A 25,036-nucleotide genomic window follows, 5' to 3' on the forward strand; every position below is an offset into this window, starting at 1 on the left:
TACACCAGGAAGGAGCAATCCAAGAAACAAAACAGTTGTCATGGACGACAACATGGAAAATAATAATACATACAGGAATAAAGATAATGAGAAGAGTGTGGGTCTCGTGCTCTGAGAACCATAAAACATTATTGAAAAAAATTTTGTGAGATTGGAGAGGTTTGTGCAGTGGCACAATAGTCTAATCCTCCACCCGTGGTGCGAGCATCTCATGTGGGCACCCGTTTGTGTCGCAGTTGCTCTGTTTCTGATCCAACTCCCTGCTTACAGCCTAGGAAAGCAGCAGAGGATGGTCCAAAGCCTTGGAGCCCTCCACCTTTATGGGAGACCTGGAAGAAGCTCCTGGCTCCTCAGCTCAAGCTGCTGCAGCCTTTGGGGAGTGAGCCAGTGGATGGAGGTCTTCTCTCTCTCCCCTAAAATCTGCCTTTCCAATAAAAATAAATACATCTTTTTTGAATAATTAAAAATTGTGAAATTGAAATGAGAGACATTCCATGTTCATGGATGAGAAGCCCTAAGGTTGTTCACATGACTGCCCCCTCAAGGTTGGGACAGAATCAAAGCAGTCCCTACCTGCTAAGATTGTGTTAAGCAGTGATGGAGCCCTCTGTGGGAGGAATCATTTGTTTGGGACCCTGCACAGCTAAACCCAGAAGGTTGCCCACCTCGGACAGTGAGGTGGCTGTAGAAGGAAAACCCAGAATCTGGAGCCAGACAGATATGAATCCTAGCACTGTGGGACCATGGGCATGGTGTTAGACTCTCTGAGTTCCTTGGTGATGACTGTAGGATGGAAATTGACACACCCTGTCTCAGTGAAACAAGCAGTAGAAGATGAATACTGGCAGAGTTGCTTCCGCAGAGGTCAGGCACGAACGACCCTGCATGTATTCCTGTCCTGTGCCTCAGAAAGATGAGTTGTCCCACGGCTGCTACGCCCTGGACTGACCTCCAAAAGGTCCCCTCAGCCCCCAACTTCAAGGCTCCGCAGAGGGATATTACAGGGGGTGAGAGTGGAAGGCACACATCTATGGCTCTGGGCAGAGGTGAACCCCAAGCATGCTGGAGGCACCCAGAGGCTCTTTGCCATCAACTTTGCCTCTGACCATGTCCTTAGCCCACTATCTTGTCTTGGCCTCAGAAACTGGGAAACAGCCTTATTTCTTTTTTTTTTTTTTTTTTTTTTTTTTTTTTTTTTTTAAATATATATTTTATTATATTATTTATATATCTGAGGTGAAGGGGAATATTGAGGGAGAATCCCCACCCAGTCTCCCACCCGCCCAAGGTCCCAGATGTGGGGCATGCTGAGATACTTGCTCAAGTGGTCTTTATAGTCTTCCAGTTATGTATCGCTGCCAGTCATATCCCTCCCAGCTCGATTAGGTCATTGAAGAAGCCACTGATTGTCACAGTCCATCATGGAGTCTTCGTTTGCCCAGTATTTCGCTGCCCAACGTTTAGCTGAGGTGGTTGATTGACCTGTTCCATCCTCCGTCCTCTCCTAGCCAGGGCTCTGAGTCCAGCAGTTCGATTGGGGAGATCACCAAAGAGACTTAGAGGTATTCCCAGATCAGATTCCCGCATGTTCCAGCTAGTACCGGTTCTGGCACAGTCCATCGCCACAATCAGTTGGTGGTTGCAATCGCTGGGCTGGCTCCGTTCTCAGTCCCGGCTTGCACTGGAACCAAGGGTGTTGCAGTCCAGCCTGGTTCTGCCCAGCATGCACTCTACTCTTTCATCAACCAGTGGGGTCTGCAGCCCAGTCGGGTTGACCCACAATAACCCCCACCAGGCCCACCTCTCACCCTGGTCTGCAAGTGTACATAGCAGACTAGTCCAGTCTGTCCCACTTCCCATATGGCTCCAGTACCTGTCAATGGGCATTGAAGCTTAGAAAACAGCCTTATTTCTAAGGGAAGTATGTGCACATCCAGAGCCCCAGGTAAACAGGGGACATTGAGGGGACTTCTCCCTCCCAGATAGGAAGGGGAAATCAACCCTAATGCAGAAGACCTGGCCAATGACCAGTGTCCTTGGGAAGGGTAAGTTGTCCCACCAGCTCCAGAGCTGGCTTGCACCCAGTCCCGGCTACCCTGCCACTTTCCTGAACAGCATAGAATGAATCCTTCCTGACTCCTCCACCCAGGGGCAACTTGCATACCTACAAATAATAGCCCAAATATCTGCTGCCCAGGGCCAGCAGAGGCACCTGTTAATAGATCTCCTCATGATAGATCTCACCTGGCAGAGCTCATTTTGCTCCCTGCCTTCATTTGATGCATCTGCTGGGGGAACCTGAGTCCTGATGCCAAGGAAGCCTGAAAGAGGCTCTTGGGGATCTCTAAGTATTCACCTCTCCCTTCTTCTGGCCCCTGGCAAACCCTAGCTTGGCTGTCTTCTGGCCCAGAAAATTCTTTGAGCTGCCCTGAACTTGACCATGCTTCCCCATACTCCACAACTCAACTTAACCCACGGAGCTCTCTTTCTCTGTCCTCTACCAAACTCCTTCGCCACTCTCTAAAGTCATGCTCTGTGTCTTAATGCTTTGCTATAAAGTTGCATTTGCACAGGGACAGTGATAGGCACCTGTGGGCAGTACCTACAGGGTGCCAAGTCCTGTGATGGAACAGGAAGGCCCCACAGTCACATGTCCCAGGGTCACACGGTTGTCACAGCAGTCATTCAGAAACTCAGGCATGGTCCACCGCTGCCATGTTGGTTGGGGGAGTCCAGGTAAGTCTGGGCAGAGATGAAGGACATAGCCACATGGCTGTGGCTGGGGTAACCCTTGGTGGGCCAGGCTTCCTGCTGGGGATCCTAGCTCCCTGTCCACCATTACTAGGTGGTGGAAGGATCCTGGGCTTGTGGGCAGCCAGAGCAACACAATGCTGGGCTTCACCTGCTGGCTGCCCAACAGGTGTGGAATCTGGGATCTTGGGGGTGTGGAATTACTGCCTAGGGTCACCCATGGATAAGGCCATGGTACATGTAGATAAGGACTGTATCCTGAGGGACACCCAATGACAGGGCCACTGCACTTGCAGATAAGCAAGGGATTGAGACCTGGTAGTTTAGAGGAGAGAAACCAGAACATCTATATGGCTCAGACTGGTGTATTATCCCACATGGGAGTCCTGAGCTGGGCTTGTTAGCATGGAACATTGCTGACCACCACACACCAGTCCACAAACCAGTCCACCAGCCACCAGCTAGGGCTGGGGGCTTGTCTAGCAGGGCTAGGTCCCAGTACCTGAGTGAATGTCAGAACAAGGGACAGGTCACATTAGGCAGGGCCACGACACTATCCAGCACGCGAGAGAACCAGGTCCGGGGTAGATTCTGTGAGTGATATGTGGGCAAAACCCTGTGGAAATGCAAGTCCCACTGGTTAGCTCAAGAGTTGGGGTGGTGATGGGCTGGGCTAGGTGTGACCATGGAACCTGCCACACTCACAGGTACAGGGTTTGGAAATAGTCTGGGCAGGTCCAGACTGCAGCACCTGCATGTGTATCCTAAAACAGGGTGTGGGACGGGCCAAGCCACAACATTCATCGGCTCATATAAGGCCAAGATGGAGGGGCAGGCTATGCCGGGTGAAGGCCTAGCACCCGCCAGCATGGTGAGGTCTGGGTCTGGGTATGGGCCAAATCAGGGAACTTGGGAAACTAACCAAGTAGGTCATAGCTCCTGCTAGTGAGCACACGGCCCAGACCTGGGTGTTGGACAGACTGGGCAAGGTAGTTTCATCCCTTGGCAAGTGTTAAAGTTGGTTTTGGAAGGGGGCAGACCAGGCAGGGCCAAGCAAACCTTAGCTCATCAGCAAGTGCAGAAATCAGGCTGGAGTACAGGTCATGCTGGGCAAGGCTGTCACACCTGCCAGTTTGCATGAACCAGGAATGGGAGCAGATTGAGCAGGGCCAGATTGCAGCACCCGCCAGCAAGAGTTGGGATCGGGGCAGGCTGGGTTAGGCAAGGCTACACCATCCAAACACAGAGGCCAAGACAGGGGAGGGACTATGTGAAACTCAGTCAGAGCAACCACTGGCATGTGCAAGATCTATGGCTGGGAACAGGCCTGGTTGGGGAGAAAAGGGAACACCTGGCTGGATTGTAGTTCTCACTGGTGGGTGCGAGGACCATAGTGGGGGCTGCTATCTGGTCTGGACATGGCTGCAATGTCCCTTGGCACATATGCAGACTAGGTCTGGGATGTGCCAGACTGGGCTAGACTCCAGCACCTGCTGGTGCTCGTGAGAACTAGGGTAAGTATAGGACAGGCTGGGCTAGATTTTTGCCACTACTGAGGCATGTGTGAGTTGTGTATGGGTATAGACCAGACTTAGTTGGGTTGTAGCACCAAACAGTAAAAACCAGAATAGGTGAAAGCTGGTCAGGAAAAAGCCACTGTTCTTGCTAGCACAGGAGGTGGATTAAGTAGGACTGCCCATGGACCCACTGATGGGTGCGAGATCTGGCATTGGGAGAGGTTCTGATGGAGGAGCTTGGGCAACGCCTCTGTCAGGACACAGTTCCTGCAGGTGGGGGGCAAGAACCAAGACCAGGTCAGGTAATGGTACCCACTGGCATCTGTTTGGCACAGGCAAGGGCAAACTAAGCTGGGCCAGTTCATATCACCCGCTGGCAAATCCAAGCACCAGAATGGAGTGTGGGTCAGGTCGGGTTGGGCTGCAACCACAAGCCAATTCACATGAGGGCCAGGACTGGGGGTCTGCTAGGCTGTGCTAGACTGAAGCCCCCACCAGCGTGAGCTGGAACTAGGGATGTACCAGGCCCGGTCAGGCTACAGCACCCACTGGCAAATGCTGAAAGTGAGGCAGACCATGCAAGACTGGGCCACAGCACCCAACCAGCACACGTGAGACCCAGGAAGGAAGGGGTGAACCCGGTAGGGGGTGAGGACTAGGTATTGGGGCTGGTTGGGTTGAATTAGGCTTCAATGCCCATTGATATGTATGAGAGCTGAATGGGATGTGAACAGAGCGGACCAGTCTGCTGTACATATTTGCATGAGAACCAGGACAGGGGCGAGCCTGTTGGGGGTTACTGGGCGTCACTCAGACTAGGCTTCAGCTCCCACTGGCTTATGTGGTCAAGTGTGTGGTGGGTAGGATTGGACTGGGCTGAAAATCCTTTGGTTTGAGTAAAAGACAGGGCTGGGACAGAACTGACCCAGCAATTGCAGCCACCAGCATGTGCATAAACTGATTGGAGTGACGGACTATGCCTGACCCTGTATTGGTGAGTACACACAAGGGTCAGGTCTGGGATCCCCTCAGATGAAGTTTCTTGGGGGAAACTGAGTTGCTGGACTCAGAACCCCAATCATGGAGAGAATTGCAGGTTCCAGGGTCTGAACGTGGAGTGCATGTGTCAGAACTGGGCCTCAGTGGCTTAGACAGAGCAGTAAGCAGCATATCCAGTTGCACATGGAGGATATGGCAGTACATTGAAGACTACAGAGGACACCTGGTACCATGACAGAGGACAGAGGACAGAACAAATGGATCAACTACCCCAGCCAAGTGTTGGCACTGAATACCTGGGCAAATGGAAACTCTAAGGTGGACTGTGTCAGCCAGTGGATTCTGGAGACATTTCATCGTGCTTGGAGTGATGAAATCGGCAGTAATTCAGAACTGTTGAACTATCAGAACCTCTTGAGCAGGACCCTCAGAGCATGCCCCACATCGGGGACCATGAAGTGGTGGTGGGTGACTGTCCTCCATCCCAAAGTACAGAGGCATTTGGGAGGCTGGGTGTGCCTTTTCCCCTTATATCCCCTCTCCCCAGATACAGGAAGGAAAAAAAGAGAATGTGAAAATGGTGATCTCACCCACCTTCCTGTAACCCTTGACCCTTATCACTTTAATCAACTATGTAAAAATAAAAAACAAGTTTAACAGAGACAAAAAAAAAACTCAGGCACAGAGAAGTCAAATGTGTTCAAGGGTACAGAGGACTAGTCTCCCCTCTTCCTCCTTTTTCCTTGGGGGCTTCCTAATACCATCAATGGAATGCTTCCTGCCTGCCCGCAGCAGAAGCCCATTGCTTGGAGACTGGGTGAAGGGGCGCGGTGTCCAAGCATGTGCATCAGGGAACATCGGGGCGAGCATCTCTGCCCGAAAGGGTTGGAAAACCATCGGAACATCAGAAGGTCCAAAGTACAGTTGATCTGTTAAGCTGGGTGGGAAGGGAAGGCTGCGGTGAAAAGGAAACCTTGAAGCTGGACCTGAAGGGGCCTGGAGGGCAGGCATTATGGGCTCAGGACACAGGACAGAGGTCCCTGGGCCACACTGTATCCGCAGGATTTGCACTGAAGCCTGTTGGGCTGTAGTGGAGAGACAGGAAGGCAGGGAGTAGGAGACAGGTAATGAGGTTAGAGAGGAAGGTAACGACCAGACCAAGCCAGTCCTGCAGCCTAGTCATTCTCACAGGTAGCAAGCATGGCTCCATGGCCCCAAATGCCCAGAGGGCTTGGAAAACACAGGTTCCTGCTCCCTCATTCCCATCTCCATGCTGTGTTCTAGCAGGCCTGGGAGGAGGGGCACTGAAAGTGTGCTTTGCTAGTAAGTTCTTAGGCAAGGCATAGTGAAATGGGGCACTCTGGGTTTGGAGACATTAGGGTCTTACACAGAGGTTCAGCAGTGTTGGTGGATGCTGTGTTGACACTGGAGCAAAGGGCTACATGGGTGGACATGGGGACCCAAGTGACTTGCGATGATGTCAACAAATGGCCAGAGGCTGGCTGGATTTGGAAGGTGGAATTGACAGACTTCCTGGTGGAACGGTAGTGAGACAAAGACCTGGGTCAAAAATGACCGTGATGTCTTTGGCCAGAGTTCCCCTGGAGCACTGTCCAGGAGGAGCCGTCCAGGAGGAAGCTGGACCATTCCTGTTCACAGCCACCTGAGTTTGAGAAAGTCAGTAGAGGCCCAGGTGGAGGGGTCTGGGAAGTTGCTGGGTGTGTGAGCCCAGAACTCAGGAGGGACTGGAGAATGACTGGGGGCAGCAGGTCTCCAAGGTAGTGAGAGCAGCAGGAAGACGGTCCCAGGGACATGGGACACAGGGGGCAGGGAACAGGAATGAGCCTCGTGGCTGGAAAGGAAGGATGGGTTCCCAGAGAGGGGACAGTCCCCGTGTGGCTGCTGGTGGATCAAGCCAGGAACCCAAGCTGGCCATAGGGCTCCATGGCAGGGGATTCTTTTGTTGCTGTTGTTTCCGTTGATCCTAAAGGCGTGGATCTGTCCTGCTCCTGTGTCCATCAAGCCACCTCCAGAGTACCTGCTGTGTGCCAGGTGCCATCAGGATCACGGATGTAGCAGCCTTTTTCCCACCCTCGGATAGGTTCAAGGCCACCCTGAACTCCTGTGAGGTGTTTCTGCAGAAGTCACTAGGAGCTCTGAAGATGCCAGGCTGAGAAGTTTTAATCAGAAGCTGAGTTTCATGTTCTCCCTTGTCTCAGTGCTTGAAGATCAGTCATTGTGAGGACAGGGCCTGCCACTCTCTACTGCCCCCACAGTTGCATTGTGGTGTAGCACATTAAGCCGCAGCCTGAAACTCCAGCATCCCATGCGAGCACCTGCTCCAGTCCCGGCTGCTCCACTTGCAATCTAACATCCCTGCTAATGCTTTACGGAAAGCAGTGGGTGATGCTCTGCACCTACATGGAGACCCACAGTGAAGCTCCTGGCTCCAAGATTTCCAGGATTTCAGCCTGGCCCAACCCCAGCTGTTGCAGCCATTTGGGGAGTGAATCAGAGGATGGAAGAATTTGTTCTGTGTGTGTGTGTGTGTGTGTCCCTCTCTACATAACTCCATCTTTCAGATAAATAAAGAAGTCTTTTTAAAAAGTCTCTGGGAAATTGGAGGAGGCCTCAATAGGCTATGTCTTTGTTTTCCTTTGGTTTTATATTATTCAATCAAATAATGCATTGTGAGGCCCAGCACAGTCGCCAAATCTTTAAAAAACATGTGTTTTTTAAATTTTCTTTTTGCTGGAAAGGCAGATATAGAGAGGAGGAGAGACAGAAAGAAAGATCTTCCATGAGTTGATTCACTCTCCAAGTGACCACAACAGCTGGAGCTGAGATGATCTGAAGTCAGGAACCCAGGGCCTCTTCCAGGTCTCCCATGCAGATGCAGGATCCCAAGGCTTTGTGCCATCCTCAACTGCTTTCCCAGGCCACAAGCAGGGAGCTGGATGGAAAGCAGAGCCATGGGGATTAGAACTGGTTCCCATAAGGAATTCTGGCACATGCAAGGTGAGGACTTTAGGCACTAGGCTACTACGGCAGGCCCAAACCTTTATTTTCTTTAGATTTATCTTTTATTTACTTATTTTGTTTTAATTTGAAAAGTAGAGAGAGACAGCACACAGAGATCTTCCATCCTCTGGTTCATTCTTCAGTGGCTTGCAGCAGCCAGGGCTAAGCCAGGTAAAGTCAGGAACCTGGAACTCAAGCTGATTCTCACATATTGGTGGCAGAAACTCAAATACCTGAGCCCTCCTCTGTTGCTTCCCAGACAGGCAGGAAGCTGGAATCAGACATGGAGCTGGGATTACCATATGGGATCGTGACTCTACCGCCATACCAAGTACTCACCTTCCAAGCTGAAGAAGTTCAACAAGTTGGATGAAATCGGTGTGATTGCTCCCACTTCACAGAGGAGGAGGTCTGAAGCCCAGGGTCTGTATCTTCAGGATCACTTCTCAATCTCTGGAGCTGGGCCAGGGCAGGGCATCACCCATTGGTCAGGAGAGGAAGCCAAGGGCCAGTGCAGTTCCAGGACTCGCTGCTAGTTCTAGTGCTGCCCACTGGGTGCTGCCACTAGGGTATCTCCCTAGCAGGCCCAACCCAAGAGGCCTCAGGGGACTGCAAAGAGGAAGGGAGACCAGGAGGCCCAAGCTGGGGAGCTGGCTCTGAACATCCTCACCCTCCCACATCAGCCTCCCGGAGTGCTCAGGCTCCCCCAGGGCTGTGGACTCCCTGCTGCTGCCCGTGGTGGGGGTGGTAGGATTACATAATATGGATGGGCTGAGATGCCCAGCACTGTCCCCCACACTGGGGCTGGGTCCTCATTCCAGTAGGCTTGCACATGGGGTTTCCCCAGCCTATGCCTTGTAACAACTGACTGCAAATGTGTAATCAAAAACACCAGAATGTATTTCTGGGTGTTGAGTTGTGTCTCAAACTACAGGTAATGTGATCACTTGAATGTTTTGTGTTGTTTGCTTATTTGGTCAGCCCTGCCATAACACACAACAGAATGAAGGCACACCTATAGGATGGAAGAACATAATTACAAATCGTATATTTGATAAGGGATTAATATCTGGAACATATAAACATTCCCATAATTTACCAGCAACCAAGAAAAGTAACTGGGTTTCTTAAATGGTTAAGGGATGTTGATAGTCATGTCTCTCCAAAGAAGGCATATGTATGGCCAACCAGTTTATGGAAAAGGTACTCATTAGGGAATTACAACTCAAAACCACAAGGAGACACCATTGCACACCTGCCTGGATGGTCACAAAAACAGGGCCCAGTGTTGTACACAGCAGGTTAAGCTCCAGACAACCCATATGAGAACTGAATGGGGTCCTGGTTGCTCTGCTTATACTCCAACTCCCTGCTAACACAGCTGGGAAGCCAGTGGAAAATGGCCCAGGTCCTTGTGTTCCTGTCCCTCGTAGGAGACCCAGAAGTCCAGGCTCCTGCCTTTACACCAGCCCAGCTCTGGCTCCTGTGGTCATTTGGGGAGTGAAGCAGTGGGTGGAAGATCTCTCTGTGTGTATCTTTCTTTCTCTTTCTTTAAATCTGTCTTTCAAGTAAAAATAAATAAATCTTAAAAAAAAATAAGGTGGAGCCAACCCAGTGCCCACAGGTAGAAGAGTAATGAAGACATGGGGCACATACACAATGGAATAGTACGCAGCCTTAAAAAAGGAAAAACCCAGAGAATCAAGATGGCGGCATAGGGTAAGGACACATTTAAATGGACGGAAAAACATTTAATCAGGATGAAGCAGAGAGGACATATTCCAGGAAATAGGAGAGGACAGAACAACAGCAGAGGGGTACCTGGAGACTAACAGACACAGGAAAGCAGCGGACACAATGTTGTGGTGTTGCAGTGACTGACACTCCAGTGGCATTCAGCTAACAGTGATCTGAACTCCACCAGCAGCCGGAACTCCACCAGCAACCAGGTGGGAAGGGACTTTCACTGGGAACTCAGACAAAGATCTGTCCGTCCTGCTGGTCTGTTCGATTTGACCAGGAACAGAGACAGAGCAGCAGATCCCAGATGAGCAGTGCGAGAACAGGGTGGATTTCACAGCCCAGTCAGCTCCCTAGAGCCGAATTGGACGCCATTTTGCGTAAGGAGGCAAAGGCAAGGGGAAGGACTGAGCATACGCTGAGCTGGGAGTGAACTCATATCTGACTCAGTGAACTGCAGCAATGTGGCATTCTACAGGTTCCACCCAAGACAGGTCTGGGTAGTCCTCAGACCTGATGGCCAGCAGATCAAGAATTCTAGTAGTGGTACATCAGGCGCCATTTTGCACACTGTGGCAAATGCTTTAGGACTGCAGGACAACAGTGAACTGCGCATGTGCTGATCTCGCGAGAACTCACTGAATTCCGTGGATTGCACTGGTCCCACAGGAAAATAATACCGACTGTGGCATCATACAGGTCAAAATAGGTCCGTGTGGCACCCAGACCTAATGTCCAACAGGTTCCAACAAGATCAGCGCCACCAACAACCTAACCATATAGGACACCTGGTGTCTCTCTAATCCTGGGACCTGCTCCAACTGGAAGTGGGAGAAAGTTTGCAAAGACAATGGTGCAGCCTCAGCACGGTATCACAGGAGGAGGAGAGCAGTAAGCCAGGAGCTGAGGCTGTGGAGATCACAGTAGAAATCTGACATAAGAACCCAGACCTGGAACTCGCTGGAGTTTGTGGCACAAGTGGCTGCCAAGCCAAAAGGTGTGTACCAACTGCAATAAGTAAAATCGCATTGTAGACCTGTGGGTGACACAGCTTAGAAACCTACCCCAAGGAGAAGACTCTGCTAACCAGAAGTGCAATGACCAATAGCAAAAGAAGAGCAAAGGCACAATGAACATTACTGAAGACTCCCCTGCAAAGGAGCAAAACCCTTTGCTAACCTCAGAGTTCGCTGAGGAAGACATCGAGAAAATGGGGGACACAGAATCCATAAAACTCTTTTTAAAGCTTCTGATCAACAATGAGAAGCACATGCAAGAGTTCAAAGAATTTAAGGAAGCAATAAAGCAAATCAAGGCTGGTATATCAGAAATTAAGAACACAATAGAGCAGATTAAATGTACAGTGGAGAGTCTCCAAAATAGAATGAAGCAAGAAGAAAGAATCTCAAAGCTGGAAGCAGTGCTGGATCAGGCCAAAAAAAGTATTCAAGAATTGAAAGACACTATTAAGAGGCCAAATATAACAGTATGGGAGTCCCAGAAGGTGAGAAAGAGAACTGAGTTTGCAAATGTACTTAATGAAATAATAAAGGAAAATTTCCCTAATCTGGAGAAAGAATTGAGAAACAAGATCCAGAACTCCCAACAGGCTTGATCAAAAGCGATCTTCACCAAGACACATGATTATCAAGCTCTCTTCAATTGAACTTAAGGAAAAGATCCTTAAATGTGCACGTGAAAAAAATCAATTGACATATAAAGGAATGTCAATTAAACTCACAGGAGATCTCTCACAGGAAACTCTGCAGGCCAGAAGAGAATGGAGTGACAAATTCCAGATTCTAAAAGAAAAAAAATTGTCAGTCCAGGATAACATATTCAGCAAAGCTTTCCTTTGTCTTCTAAAATGAAATAAAATTCTTCCACAGTAAAGAAAAGTTATAAGAATTTGCCTCTTCCAAACCTGCCCTACAAATGATACTTCAGGATGTCCTCTTGACAGAGAAGAGGAATAGCGCCCACCAAAACCAAAGGCAAATGGGAAGAACATCCCAGTAAAATGACAACAGAAGACTAAACCAATGAACAACCCATTGCTAAAATGACAGGACCAAAGTACCACCCATCCATATTAAATTCTGAATGCAAATGGTTTAAGCTCAATCAAATGTCATAGATTAGTAGACTGGATTAAAAAACAAAACTCATCTATTTATTGTCTAGAAGAGACACATTTCACCAACAAAAATCAGCAGAAACTATATCGCATGGGTTTTATTGTTTTCTGTTAGTTTCATCTCTTCAAAACACTTTCTTCTGATTAAATCATTCAGTGACTCGTAGATCATACAGTAGCATCATTTTCTTCAAGAAGGTTCTTGATTTTCATTTCTTCAGCTACACGTTAGTCATTTAATAGCATGTTATTTAACTTCTTGGTGTTGTTAATTTCTTTTTTCTCCCTGATGTTGATTTTGTTTTGTGGCTTTTTATTTAAGGGGATGTATAGTAGCTGTATAATGGAGACTGTCATGTCTAGTAACATGTCGTTTAACTTCATGGCATTGTAAATTTCTATTTTTCTTTCTATTGTTGATTTTGTATTATGACTTTTCATTTGAAGGAATATACAGTAGCTGTGAAATGGAGACTAACATCCAGATGTGAGGATACAATGTAGTATACATTTATGCTTCCAAAGATGGACTTACAATGAAATGTCATTTGTCATTGTCACTGTATCTTCACAATAGGATGTTGGACTCTCTGCCATTGTCCATGCCCGCAATGATGGGCATATGACTCTGTATGAAGAACTATATGTTAGCAATGATGTAGAGGATCTAGGTGGGGGGGGGGGGAGTTGGGGAGGGGATAAGGGAAATGCCAGGAGCCTCTGGAACTGTATCATAAAATGATAATAATAATAATAAGATGTAAAAAAAAAAAAAGGAAAAACCCTCCCAGGCTGCAGCATGCATGAAATATGGGGAGCTTCTGCTGAGTCTAGTCCGTCAGTCACCAAAAAGTGCGGGGGCCGAGACCAACGGGGTGACAGCTGCGGAGTCATCAGGCACACAGACAGGTTGCCAGGGCTGGGGCCAGGTGGGAAGGGGAGTTGTATGCGGGATCTAGAACTGCAGTTGTGTGCTACCAGAGGTTGGCTGCTGAGCACAGGAATCAAACAGGGGACAGGCCCGCGTGACGATTGTGACCCCGTGTGATGGGAAGTACAGTGCGGGCTGAGCCCCATCTCAGGAGGTGCTGAGAGCCCGTTTGCACTCAGACTTAGCTTTTCAGGGTGTGGGTAGAGGACCTGCGTTTCTCCTGCCCTCCGCAAACACCCTCTGTGGGCAATTGCTGGGCACAGGACTTTCTGGGTATAGTGTCCTTGCCAGAACTTCCGAGGAGTCTCCTGTGGAGTAGGGTAGATGAGGTTCCCCTGCGCTGGTGCCAGAGCGAGGGCTGGGAGCCACTCACCCACCCAGGGGACTGGTGGCTGCGTCCATGCCGGCTGCTCACTGCACTCCTTTCCTCATTCCAGCACTTGGTCTGCCCCTCCTGTACCCGTAGACTCACATCTGCCTGGCAACATTCACAAAAACACCCTGAGACTAGTGTCACTGCGGAGGGCACATGGTGGGCCCTGGGGACCACACCCTTCTAAACGGTCAGCAGGGTAAATGTCATATTACGTGGCTCTGACCACAATTAAAAATAATAATGAAAGCAAGGTTTACACTGAACAGTGAATAAATTACACAGTCTTATTTGAGTGGATGCCCTCTGTTTGCTTGTTTGTGAGCTTGGGCACATACTGCCCTTACTGTATTTTCAAAACTCAGCACACAACCCTCACCTCCATCCACCCTCACCTCCTGTCACCTCCCACCCCAACCTCAGCCCAGCACCCTCGCCGGGGGGCTCACCTCTCTCCCAGCACCCTAAGGGACCTCGTGTGTGTTAGCTCCCGGCAGGGCACACAGTAGGCCTGCAGCTAACACCTGTCGCTGACGGACGTCTTGGGGCCTGAGGGTGTCGCTCCAGGCAGGACCACAGTTCTGGTTAAGCCAGGAGAAGCCAGTCAAAGCCAGTGGAGTACCAGTGATGGAAGTACAGCCACTGGGGAGGGGGCTCTGGCAAGTGTCTTGGCTCCCAACCCTGGCCGTGCATTTGAATCTCACAGTTACATCAGAACCACAATTTATTTTTTTAAGACTCCCCTGATGATCACAGCTCATGGCGGAGGTGGAGAACTCTGGCTGTGAGGAGTGGGGTAGATACATACCCAGGGGCCACAGAGGACCCTGGCCTAGTTACAGGGCTTGGGGAAGGCAGCGTGGGAGGGGGGGTCAGGGATGGTGACAGGAAGGACACCGGCCCTAACCCACACCAGACTTCATCTGCACCTGACCTTGGTGGCTAACTGGCCTGCAGGCACCCCGGGTCCGGCCTGCAGCTCAAAGGCTGTCCACACATTCCCGGCACCCCGCCCAGGAGCCAGGAGAGTTACATCATGCTCACGGGGGAGGGGGGACGGGGGCCTGAGTCACCGAGGCGGATGTCTCCAGGCAGGCGGCGGTGGCCAGGGCCTGGGGAAAGGCGAGCACTGCAGAGGCCGGAGGAAGCCACGAGCACAGCCAGGCTCCCACGTTCTGTTTCCAAACAGCCCCATAAACAGGACAGAGCTATTTTAAGGGGAGTAAGATCAAATGCGGGGGGATCAGTTCCCCCCAGCTACTTTGGACTCTGAGCTATTTCTGGGAGGGCACAGGCTGGTGACACCCCGCGTCACCGAGCACTTTGGGTCTGAAGTGAAATGTGTCTGCCTGGAAGGACCAGTGTGAATTCCTATAGGAGAGATGGTTACCAGGCAACGCAGTGTCCAGGCCAAAACATGGCCCAGGGCAGGATGGGCGTGGGAGACGTTCAGGTTTGCACACTGCCACCTCCAGCCTGGGACAGGCCTAAGGAGTCCCCAAGACTCCAGAACCTGTGTCTGCCCAGGGTGGCTGAGGGCCTTGACTGACAGGTGTTCATGGTGGATCCAGGACCTGTGCCTGGAACCCTGCCGCTAACTGTGATCCATAATGTTACATTGTTTGGTAAGTCAGAGTTACATAGAGAAGCAGAGAGTCCCATCATCCAGTTCATCCCCCAGGTGGCTGCAACCGCCAGCTGTAGGCCACGCCTGGCCGAAGTCGGGAACCGGGAGCTTCATCCCAGCGTGGTTGGTAGAAGCCAGCTTCTGCTGCTTTTCCCAGGTCACAAGCAGGGAGCTGGATAGAACTGGAGCAGCCAGGACACAAACTGGTGCTCATATGGGATGCTGGCATTGCAAGAGGCAGCTTTCCCCACTGCACTGCTGGAACACTGGTCCCAGTGTTACTTTTTATAAGGAGACCAGGAACACACACACCTCTCCCCAGGAACGTCCCTTGGCCTCCTCGTGGGTCAGAAGACATTCTGTTTGTGAGTGCACAGATCAAATGCAAATACGCGAATGCCTGGCCACAGAAACTCCCCAGGCCAAGCCCAGCCGAAAGGATGTCCTGTCTACACCGGGAGCTGGCAGGGATTGTAGACGTCACTGGTTTGGAAGTGGGGAGCATGTAGCCTGGTGGTAGCTCAGATGCCCGCATTTCACCCTGCAGCGCCTGAGTTCAGTACCCATCTGCGGGTTGTGACTCTAACTCCTTGCCAGGGCCCCCCTGGAAGGCAGTAGTGGATGGCTGGAGTAACTGGTTCCTGCCACCTACTTGGGAGACCCGGCTGGAGTTCCTGGCTCCCAATTTGGCCCAGATCAGGAATGTTGCTGGCATGTGGGACTTGAAGCAGCAAAGAGGAATGCTCGCTCTCTATTCTCCCAAATAAATAAACTTTTATATAAATATATATAAAAACATACATTTTGTTTTGTATATATATAACAAAACAAATCAGCCAACACAATGTATTTCTAAGTTGGGGACACTGGGTGACCAGCTGCAGCCCCCTCGCAGAGGGGTGCCTGGAGCTTCCAGCGTGTCGCCTGCCCCTGCCTCTGGAGCTGGTCGCCCACAGGGAATGACTGGGCCTGGGACTATTTTGAAGAACAGGTCTCAGAGGTGAAGACCCGAGCCCAAGGTGGAATATTTTTATTGTTCTTGTGATGTCATCACCCTGAGCAACTATCTCCACACGCATCTCCCCACCCTTTCCCCCCAAAAGCAGCTTCAAAAAAGAAAGGCCCCAAACAAACTGTTTGTTTTTGTGAGTTGCTTAGCGAGGGGCAGGCATCTGTTGTCCAGATTCTAAAACTGTAGGTGCCATGGGCAGCAGAGGTGCCCAGGTCTCCCCTGGCCTCCACCCACCCTCCTCGCCCCGCCTGGCCAGGCGCCGTCTGGGGGTGGGGGCAGGCTCAGGAAAAGGAGGAAGAGGAGGCTGAAGCCAGGAGAAGCCATGAACTCTCCTCTTCTCCAATAAAGTCCAGCCCCAGGGCATTCCAGAAGCCTCTAACCAGCCTTGCTCCTACCGACTCACCTATCCCCTGGCAAATGAGTTCCGCAGGGACCCTAGCGGTGTTATCATGCGGCGGGGGTGGGGGGTGGGGTGGGGGTGCAGATGGAGCCTTGACACCTGGTGCTGGCCCCCTTCCCGGCGTGTGCTGGGCTTTCTGGACCATTTAGTCTTTTCACCTTCAGGATCACCACCCCAGGGGGCCAGTGTTGTGCCCACATTTCACCACTCCAAGGGGCCAGAACCAGTGTCCCATATGGGAGTGACTATGTGAGGCCTCGCTGCTCCGCTTCTGATCCAGCACCCTGCTAATGCACCCCAGGGGAGCAGCAGCTGATGGTGCAAGTGCTTGAGCCCCTGTCACCCCCGGGGGAGACCTGGAAGGAGTTCTGGTCTCTGACTTTGGCCTGGTCCCAATCTGGGCTGTTGTAGTCTTTCCAATAGAGGGATGGTCCCTCTCTCTCTCTCTCTTCCCCCTGCTCTCTCCCTGTGACTCTGCCTTTCAGAATTTTTCTTTTTATTTTTTCAAAAATTGCTATATCCAGTCCTGAGCCTCTAGGTCAGCAGCCCCAGAATATCACTTGGGAACTTTTCTTTGGTTGAACAAACTTCTCAGCCCTTATCTGTACCCCTACTGAAGGCAAACAGTTAATACACCCCGTTTCAGAGGGGCATCAAAAGTGTGGGGACATCCACACTACACACAAGCTGCTTGAAGGCAGTGTTCTCCACCTGTTACCTGCCATGCAAGCACAGCCCCTGGTACCTGGTGGTTGCACATTCCACACTTGCTGAATGACTACTGGAAATCAAACTATGTACAACTGCATGTTGGCAGCTTCAGGGGAGTGGGTGACGAGAAGGCTACAGACAGACAGCACAGGGGGCAAAGGAAGCTGGCCTTTCCTGGGCTGGGGTGGTCACTGTCCCTGCGTGCTGCACAACTGATGGGTCAGCTGCGGTTGCCATCACAATGGTCCCATGCTCTGTCTGCCCAAGAAGCTCACGGGCCCTGCGATGCAGCCACTATAAAGGGAGTCAGCAAGGCCATGCCTTCAGGCCCCTGCCCCAACGCCTTCTTCTCCCACAATTATGGGTCTGGTAGCAAGGAATCTTCCAGAAAGGCCCTGGGTCAACATCCTGAGCTGAGCCCTGGTAGGAGTGGTGTAAAACAAAACATGGGTGTAGGCTGACCCCAAGGGGGCAGGTCTGTGGGTGTCGTTGGTGCCCCAGTGCAGAAAGGGAGAGGGTAATGGGTTGGACAAGCTGTCGTCCTTTCCGCAGCATGCCTTCAGACCCCTTGACACTCATGACACCTTCTCCCTCACCCCCAGGCCTCAGCATACCACAGCTGCCAACATCTGTGGGCTCAGCCACCAGCCACATCTTTATATCCACTATTCAGGACAAGTCTCCTCAAGGGTTTGTCAGAGCAGGGTTTTCCAGAATGTTCTGTTAAGTGGCTATGAGAAGCAGAAGAAAGGGGGGCGTGAGGGGAGCTGGGGGAGATGGCCTTAGGAACAATTTCTACATAAATAACAGGCTATTTTAGTTTCCCTCCTGGACTGAGAGCCAAGTATCAATTAAATATTTTTTGAAGAAAAAAATAGATGTATTAATCCCACTCCGGCCTTTGCTGGTATGTCTGCCCTCCAGTGTAGGTGTGGCTGTGAATGTGTGTGTGCTGTACACACATTACGCACATACACATGTATGCATGTGTGCACACACACACGTACACATTCATATGCTTTCAAAACTCCTACCCCAGTCTGTCTAGTCCCATGGGGGCACCCCTGGGTTTGGCGTGGTGATGGGGGGGGGTGGGAGGCCCGTCCCTGCTCTGTGCCATCTCCCACGAGGACAAAAAAGAACATCATACTTTATTTTATGACCAGCAGGTCATTCGTCTATATCTGCTCTTGAAAGCCGCTGAGAACAGCTTGCCAATCACTAGGAGAAACTAAATAAACACAGCCAAACAGTGTCAGCGCTCTGTGGCTGAGTAATTATGAGGAATTCCTCTTTAAATAGAAGTTTAAGTAAATATAGAAAGATAGCTTTACAGAAGGCAGCCTGGGGCAGGACACGGGGTGGGGGGGTGGGGGGGACAGGGGAGGTGTGGGCAGCCAGAAGACCCTAGCCAGGGCAGGGACAAGGTGAGGAAGGGGCTCCGGGGGAGGGCATGGGATAGGTGGGGTGACCTGGCTGCCCACGTGTCCCCCGTCCAAGGGGCCGGGAAGGAGCGGCCGCCTTGCTCCTGTCTTCGCCTTGGCAGGTTTCAATTTCAGATGCTTCATTCATAAAAATGGCTTCTGTCATGGGTCTGGCCCTGCAGAGTTGCTCGTTCTGGCTACAGCTCACTCAGGCGGAGAAGAGAGCTGCGTCTTGGAGGAGGGGGAGGGGGCAGCAGGTGAACCTGGGGCAATCCTCTGGGCACACCCAGGCAAACCTTGGGCATATATAGCCACAGATCAATTGTTACTGTGAACTGAGGCCAGCGGAAAGGCCAGTGGTGAAGGGCCCCACTGGGCCCTGGGGGAGGCAGAGAGCTGGTTCAGAGAGACGGGGACAATAATGGAAGAGGAGGAGATGGGCAGCTGGATCACACGCCCACCGTAGGCGTCAGGTGTCAGCTCCAGTGCCCTCACAGAGTCAGACTTGGTGGCTCATCCTAACCCAGGACAAAGGACCCCTCAAGCGTTGTAGAAGTGCCTCTCCCTGACTTGCGAAGTAATGTTTGGGGGTGTCCCTGCCGGCTGCTCTTTGGGAACTACAGTTACCAGGCTGGTAACATGGAACAGCTGAGAACATTCTCTCAGCCCACAAACAGCTCCGTGTCTCACCTCCTCATGCCCTCACCTGCCACCAGCCAGGAACCATGCCAGGTGGTGGAGTGTAAAGAAAACGCAGCCACAGCCCCTGCCTGCCCCCTTTCACCTGCACCTCCAGCTCACTGTGCAGTGGGAAGACAGAGGGAGAAAAGGCTAGGTGCCTTGGCACCCTGCTCAACCATGTGGCAGCTCTGGAAGCCATGTGTCCATGGCATCAGCCAGGGATGGCCCCTACCTCCCTGGCTAGTCCTTCAGTCTGGGACTTGGTGAGGACAACTGGGAACCTCCATTCCCCAGTAATGCACTTGCAGTCCATGCCACTTGGGCAGGGGGCAGCTGCAAATCCCATGACTACAGGCCGAGGTGACAGCTGGGTGCAACACTGCCTCCTGTCCAAGTTACATTATTATAATACTGTGTATTGATTTTATATTGCTCAGCACACTGTAGAGTAAAAAGACTTTTAAAATATATATATATCTGTTTATTTTTTATTGGAGCAGAGACAGAGGGGAGAGCAGAGAGAGAACAGAGACAGAGGAAGATCTTCCATCTGCTGATTCACTAAGTGGCCGCAATGGCTGGAGCTGAGCTGATCTGGAGCCAGGAGCCTGGAATTCCTCCAGGTCTCCCACACGGGTGCAGGCACCCAAGGCTTTGGGCTGTCCTCGACTGCTTTCCCAGGCCACAAGCAGGGAGCCAAATGGGAAGCAGGCTGCCAGGACTAGAACTGGTGCCCATTTGGGATCCTGGCGCATGCAAAATGAGGACTTTAGCCACTAGGCTACTGCACCGGGCCTGGTAAAAAGACAGTTACAGCAAACACCTATTTAGCCTGGACTCAGACCTTGGCATCTCGCTGCCCTCACATCCTCCCATCTATCTGTCCATCCTTCTGATGTGCCTCCTTCACAGCAAAGTGCCAGCCCAGGCCACCTCCCCTAGAGATCTCCACAAGCAGCTCACTTACCAGAGGCCAACGTCTATTTAAAACATGTTGCCCATGGCGGTGCCAGGATAAAGCACATTAAGCCACTGCCTGCAGTGCAGGCATTCCATTTGGGTATCAGTTCAAGTCCCGGATGCTCCACTTGCCATCCAGTTTCCTGCTAATGTGCCTGAGAAAGCAACAGAAGATGACCCAAGTATTTGGGAGTCTACACTCATGTGGAAGACCCAGAAGAAACTTCCAGCTCCTGGGCTGCAGACCTGCCCCAACTACTGTGGCCATTTGGGGAGTGGACCAGCAGGTGGAAAAATCTCTGTCTTTCCTTCTCTATGTAACTCCACCTTTCAAAATAATAATAATAATAATAATAATAATAATAATACTTTTTTAAAGAAGTGTTTTCATCAGACATGAAATTCAGCAGAGACAACTGAATGTAGAAGTCTTCAAAGTGTGACCCAGCAAGCTGCCAACAGTCATGGCAGCACACAACGTCCACATGTGGGTCCCTGCTGCCCGTGCTGAAGAAAAGGCTCCTTGCCAAGTCTTCACCTTACTACATGGACACAGCTCCCAATCCAGCCTCTGCCAACTGCAGGGCACAGAAGCCAAGCAAGGGCCCGCTCCAGACAGGCTGCCTGCTACACTCCGCCAATAAAAGGGCTACGTGAGGATCTCCTCTCCATCCCCTGGAAGGTCTGGGTCCCTGCTCCCTGACACTGGGCTCTGTGTTATCCCTGGCCATGACAGCACGAAGAGCTGTCACCTTCGAGCCAGAGCAAAGCACATGTTCCCCACCATGGAACAAGACATGGGCCGGGTCACTCCTGCACGCACACAGCTCCTGGCAGGCTTCCCAGGGAGATGGCACTTGAATGATCTGTTTGTAGGGACTGAATAGGGAGTTTGTTGGATGAAAGCAGAGATTTCAGAGCAGGTGTGACATGGAATAAAGGAATAGAATAGAATAGTTGGACCGTGGGGCAAGCAGGGATAGGCCAGAGGATGAAGGTGCTTAAAGATGGCCTTGTCCTGAGGGCACTGGGAGCCATGGAAGGTGTTAGACAGGCAGCAGGGTATCCAAGCTGCTTGTTTCAGAATTCCCGGTGGTTGCCATGGGGATCGGGGTTGGGAGGGGGTGGAGTGAGAGACTCTGTGAGGAAGAGGTGATGGGTTCTGAGTGACAGATGCCTGGGGAGGGGTCAGAGGGGAGCAGCAGAGGGGCTGAAGTGATAGAGTGTGGCAGGGAGGGGTCCACGACAAGGCTGACGTTTCTGAGATGGGAGCTGCCAAGGCAGCTGTGTGCAGTGCCCAGGGTTCCCCCAGGGAGAGGGTCTGCCAGCAGCTGGGACTCGGGTAGGGAGGTCCAACCTGCAGCCTGGGCAGGCTGCAAAGTCAAGGGCTATGTGAAGTCGCCACTGGTGAGTGTGCAGCCAGGATGAAGCAAGGGCAAGGGCATCATGAGAATGAGGTCAAGGGGAGTTGAGGAGTCCATCAAGCCTGCCAGGGACTGTTCTGGAAGCTGAGCCAGGAGCAGGTCCACAGCACCCACATCCCCTAGATCAGTGACCTCCGATGTCCACAGGATGCGTCTGCACATACAGAGGGCTGTTCTCACGGGAACAGTGGCTGGTGCCACCTGCCAAGTTGGCCCTCTCCAGCAGCTGAAGCCTGACCCACCTGCCCCACCTGCCCCACCTGCCTCACCTGCCCCACTTGATCCCGTGGGCACCTGGCAGTCAGGACAGTGCGGAGTGGGAGACAGGCCCATGACCTGAGCCTGTGGCTGTGGGGCAGAGCTATGTGAGCCTTATCCCCCACCAGCAGCAGGTGCCAGGGGAGACGGCTGCCCCTCTACACCAGCAGAGAAGACCACACATGTCCACAATTTTCCTTTCCTTGCAGGCTAAGACACTGCTTGGGACGCCGCCCATGTGCCATATCAGAGAGCCTGGCTTTCAATCCTGACGCTGCTTCCGAGTCCTGCTTTCTGCCACTGTGCACCCTGGGAAGCAGCAGGTGACAGTCAAGGACCTGCGTTCCGGCCACCCACAATGTAGGAGACACAGTGGAGTTCCTGGCTACTGACTTTGCCTGGCTTACCCTGAGCTGTTGCAGGCTTTTTTGGGGAGTGTGTTAGTGGAAAGAAGATTTGCCTCTTAAATAAATAAACACTTAAAAAAATCTTCCATCCATTTGTTCACGCCCTAACTGACCACATTGGCTGGAGCTGAGCTGATCTAAAGCCAGGAACCTGGAGCTTCTTCTGGGTCTTCCTACAAGGTTGTAATCCTTAAACCATTCTCTGCTGCTTTCTCAGACCATAAGTAGGATGCTGGGTGGCAAGTGGAGCACCTGGGACACAAACCAGCACTCATATAGAATGCCGGCTCTTACAGGTGGAAGATTAGCCAATGGAGCCATCATACCAGCCCCAAATAGTACAAAGTTATTTTTTTTCTTCTTCTTCCAAATAGTACATTTTTTTTATTTTTTATTTTATTTTATTTTATTTTTTAAGATTTATTTTATTTTCATTACAAAGTCAGATATACTGAGAGGAGGAGAGATAGAGAGGAAATGGAACTGCCGGGATTAGAACCAGCGGCCATATGGGATCAAGGCGAGGACCTTAGCCACTAGGCCACACTGCCGAGCCCAGTACATTTTTTTTTAAATGAACCAAACTCCACCTTTCCTGCCTGAGCTAGGAGGAGGGGGGACCCTCTGGCTGTGGCAGACATGGAGAGTTGTGTTGGACAAGGTGCCCTGAGCTGACCACAAGCCAGGCATGAAGGTAGAGGTCTCCGCCAATCAGGGGCACTACAAGCCAGGATCCTCAGCAGACTCCATCCTCTGAGGCTGAAATCCGGGACTTGGGAGATGAGAGCGCAGATGTGCGGTCTGCATGTTCTGGGTCAGAGTGTGGAAGTGGGGCGAGAGAGAACTACAGGACTGCAAGGGAGGGGCAGAGCAGGCTGCCCTGAAGAGTGGACCCCTTCCCAAGGGGCTGGCCTTCTCTCTCTAAGTGTTTCACCCCTCCCCCAGCCTCAAGTCTTGACCCAGTAAAACCCACTTAGGTCACAGCCTAGATCTTCCGCTTGATCAGAGAAGAGAGAAACAGCCCACGGGAGTCACTTACCTGGAGCCTGGGCTGGTGCTGAGGGTGGGGATCCGAGCTTGCCCAGAGTCTGGGAGACAGCAGGGAAGGGGTGTTTCTGGCCTCCTTTCAGCAGGAGGAGAGCTTTTGGGATCATGGGCAACATTGAGTGCTATGTGGGAATTGGGGCAGGCTTAGGCCATGCCTCAGGACAGGTGACTTGACCCTGGGGTGACCTACTGAGTGATCCCTGGCTCTGTCCTCTTGGGCACTGCAAGTCCAGCTTCCTCTCAAGCAGGAAGGGAGACGTGCAGAGCTGGAGGCAGAAGAGGTCACAGCACAGAGGGTTCAGCGGCCCACACACCTGCTCCTGAGGAATCAGATGCACCCCAGTGAGGAACAAGGCATGAGTGGGCTGGCTGAGGGCCAGGATGAGGCTGTGGCGGTGGGGTAGGGGAGTGGTCACTGTCCCAGAGCCACACAGGAAGAAAGCAAACACCCCCTTTGAGATGACAGTGTCTCTGGCGAGAGGTGAACGGGTCTGGTTGGGCAGTGTGGAGAGCAGAGGGTTGATGGTGGATGGGGTCCCACGCCCAGGGCTGGATAGGAAAGAAAGCAAGCAGGCAAAAGACAAAAGACCAAGGCCCAGGGTGCCAGGGGAGTGCCAACTATCAGGACATGAGCTTTGGGGTGGGCAGGGTTGTCCCCACTCTATCCAAGCCTGGCTTTTTTCTGCCTCCTTCTCTCTTGCCCACTGCGAGATGCCTGAGCCTTCGGCATTGGCTGCTCACACTGGCTTTTTTCCTAAGATGTATTTACTCATTTGAAAGGCAGAGTGACACAGAGAAAGGGAGAGGCACAGAGAGATAGAGATGTTCTATCCACCTGCTCACGCTTGCAACAGCCCAGGACTAGACCAGGCTAAAGCCAGCAGCCAGGGAGCTTCTTCCAGGTCTCCCACGTGAGTGCAGAGTCCAACCACTTGGGCCAACTTCTGCTGCTTTTCCAGGAGCATGAGTAGGGAGCTAGATGGGAGGCAGAGCAGCGGGACTCAAAATAGTGCTCCAATATGGGATGTATGTAGCCATTGCAAGCAGTGGCTTAACTGGATTTGCCACTGTGCTGACCTCCTGCACTGTCTGTAAGGAATGTAATAATGCACAGTAACAGGCGCCTGGAACCCGGTGGGCCGGGTGGAGGACAGGGGCGGTGAGCAGAAGGCCTGCAGGGGAGCCAAAGACTAGGGGCTTCTGCTCAGCCCTGCCCTGGCCCTCCCCAGGGGTCTTCAGCTCCCAGCCATCATCCAAGTTAAGCCAGGCTGGAGCTGGATAAGAATTCAAGGCCAGGACCTCTGGGAAGTAGAAACCGCTAATCTTATCCATGGGCGCTGAGGAATTTGGCAGGGCTGGGAGGAAGGGGCCCCAGGGACTGGGCTGGCCGGCCCCAGCCCTATCTCCCTTCCCTGGAGCCAGGCTGCGCTCAGTATTAATAGCCCCATGCTAACCCCCAGCGATAAGGCAGCTCCTCCTCCCATTGCACAGACAGGGAGCAGAGCACTAGCCGCCAGCCCGAGTGTGGCTGGGTTTCATCCGTGGGAGAAACGTCTGACAGGGATGGTGGGGGAGGGTCTCCCATCTACAGTCATGCCCAGCACACAGAGCCACAT

The 25,036-nt window shown here is 51.9% G+C and overlaps 1 protein-coding gene across 2 annotated transcripts in view; it reads left to right on the forward strand.

Moving 5' to 3' along the window:
- DYM (dymeclin) overlaps positions 1-22,253 on the forward strand; it is a 323,209-nt gene extending 300,956 nt beyond the window's left edge. Inside the window, exon 17 of one of the 2 annotated variants that reach the window (XM_058676968.1) lies at positions 22,176-22,253. In XM_058676968.1, coding sequence (XP_058532951.1) covers positions 22,176-22,238 — 63 coding nt within the window. In that variant the 3' untranslated portion in view covers positions 22,239-22,253. Of the gene's footprint in view, positions 1-270; positions 433-22,175 lie in introns of those variants that run through there. The other variant, XM_058676967.1, reaches the window with a different exon arrangement.
- Positions 22,254-25,036: the final 2,783 nt, after the last annotated feature.

Source organism: Ochotona princeps, chromosome 18, assembly GCF_030435755.1.
Source record: "Ochotona princeps isolate mOchPri1 chromosome 18, mOchPri1.hap1, whole genome shotgun sequence".
NCBI classification, from domain to species: Eukaryota; Metazoa; Chordata; class Mammalia; order Lagomorpha; family Ochotonidae; genus Ochotona; species Ochotona princeps.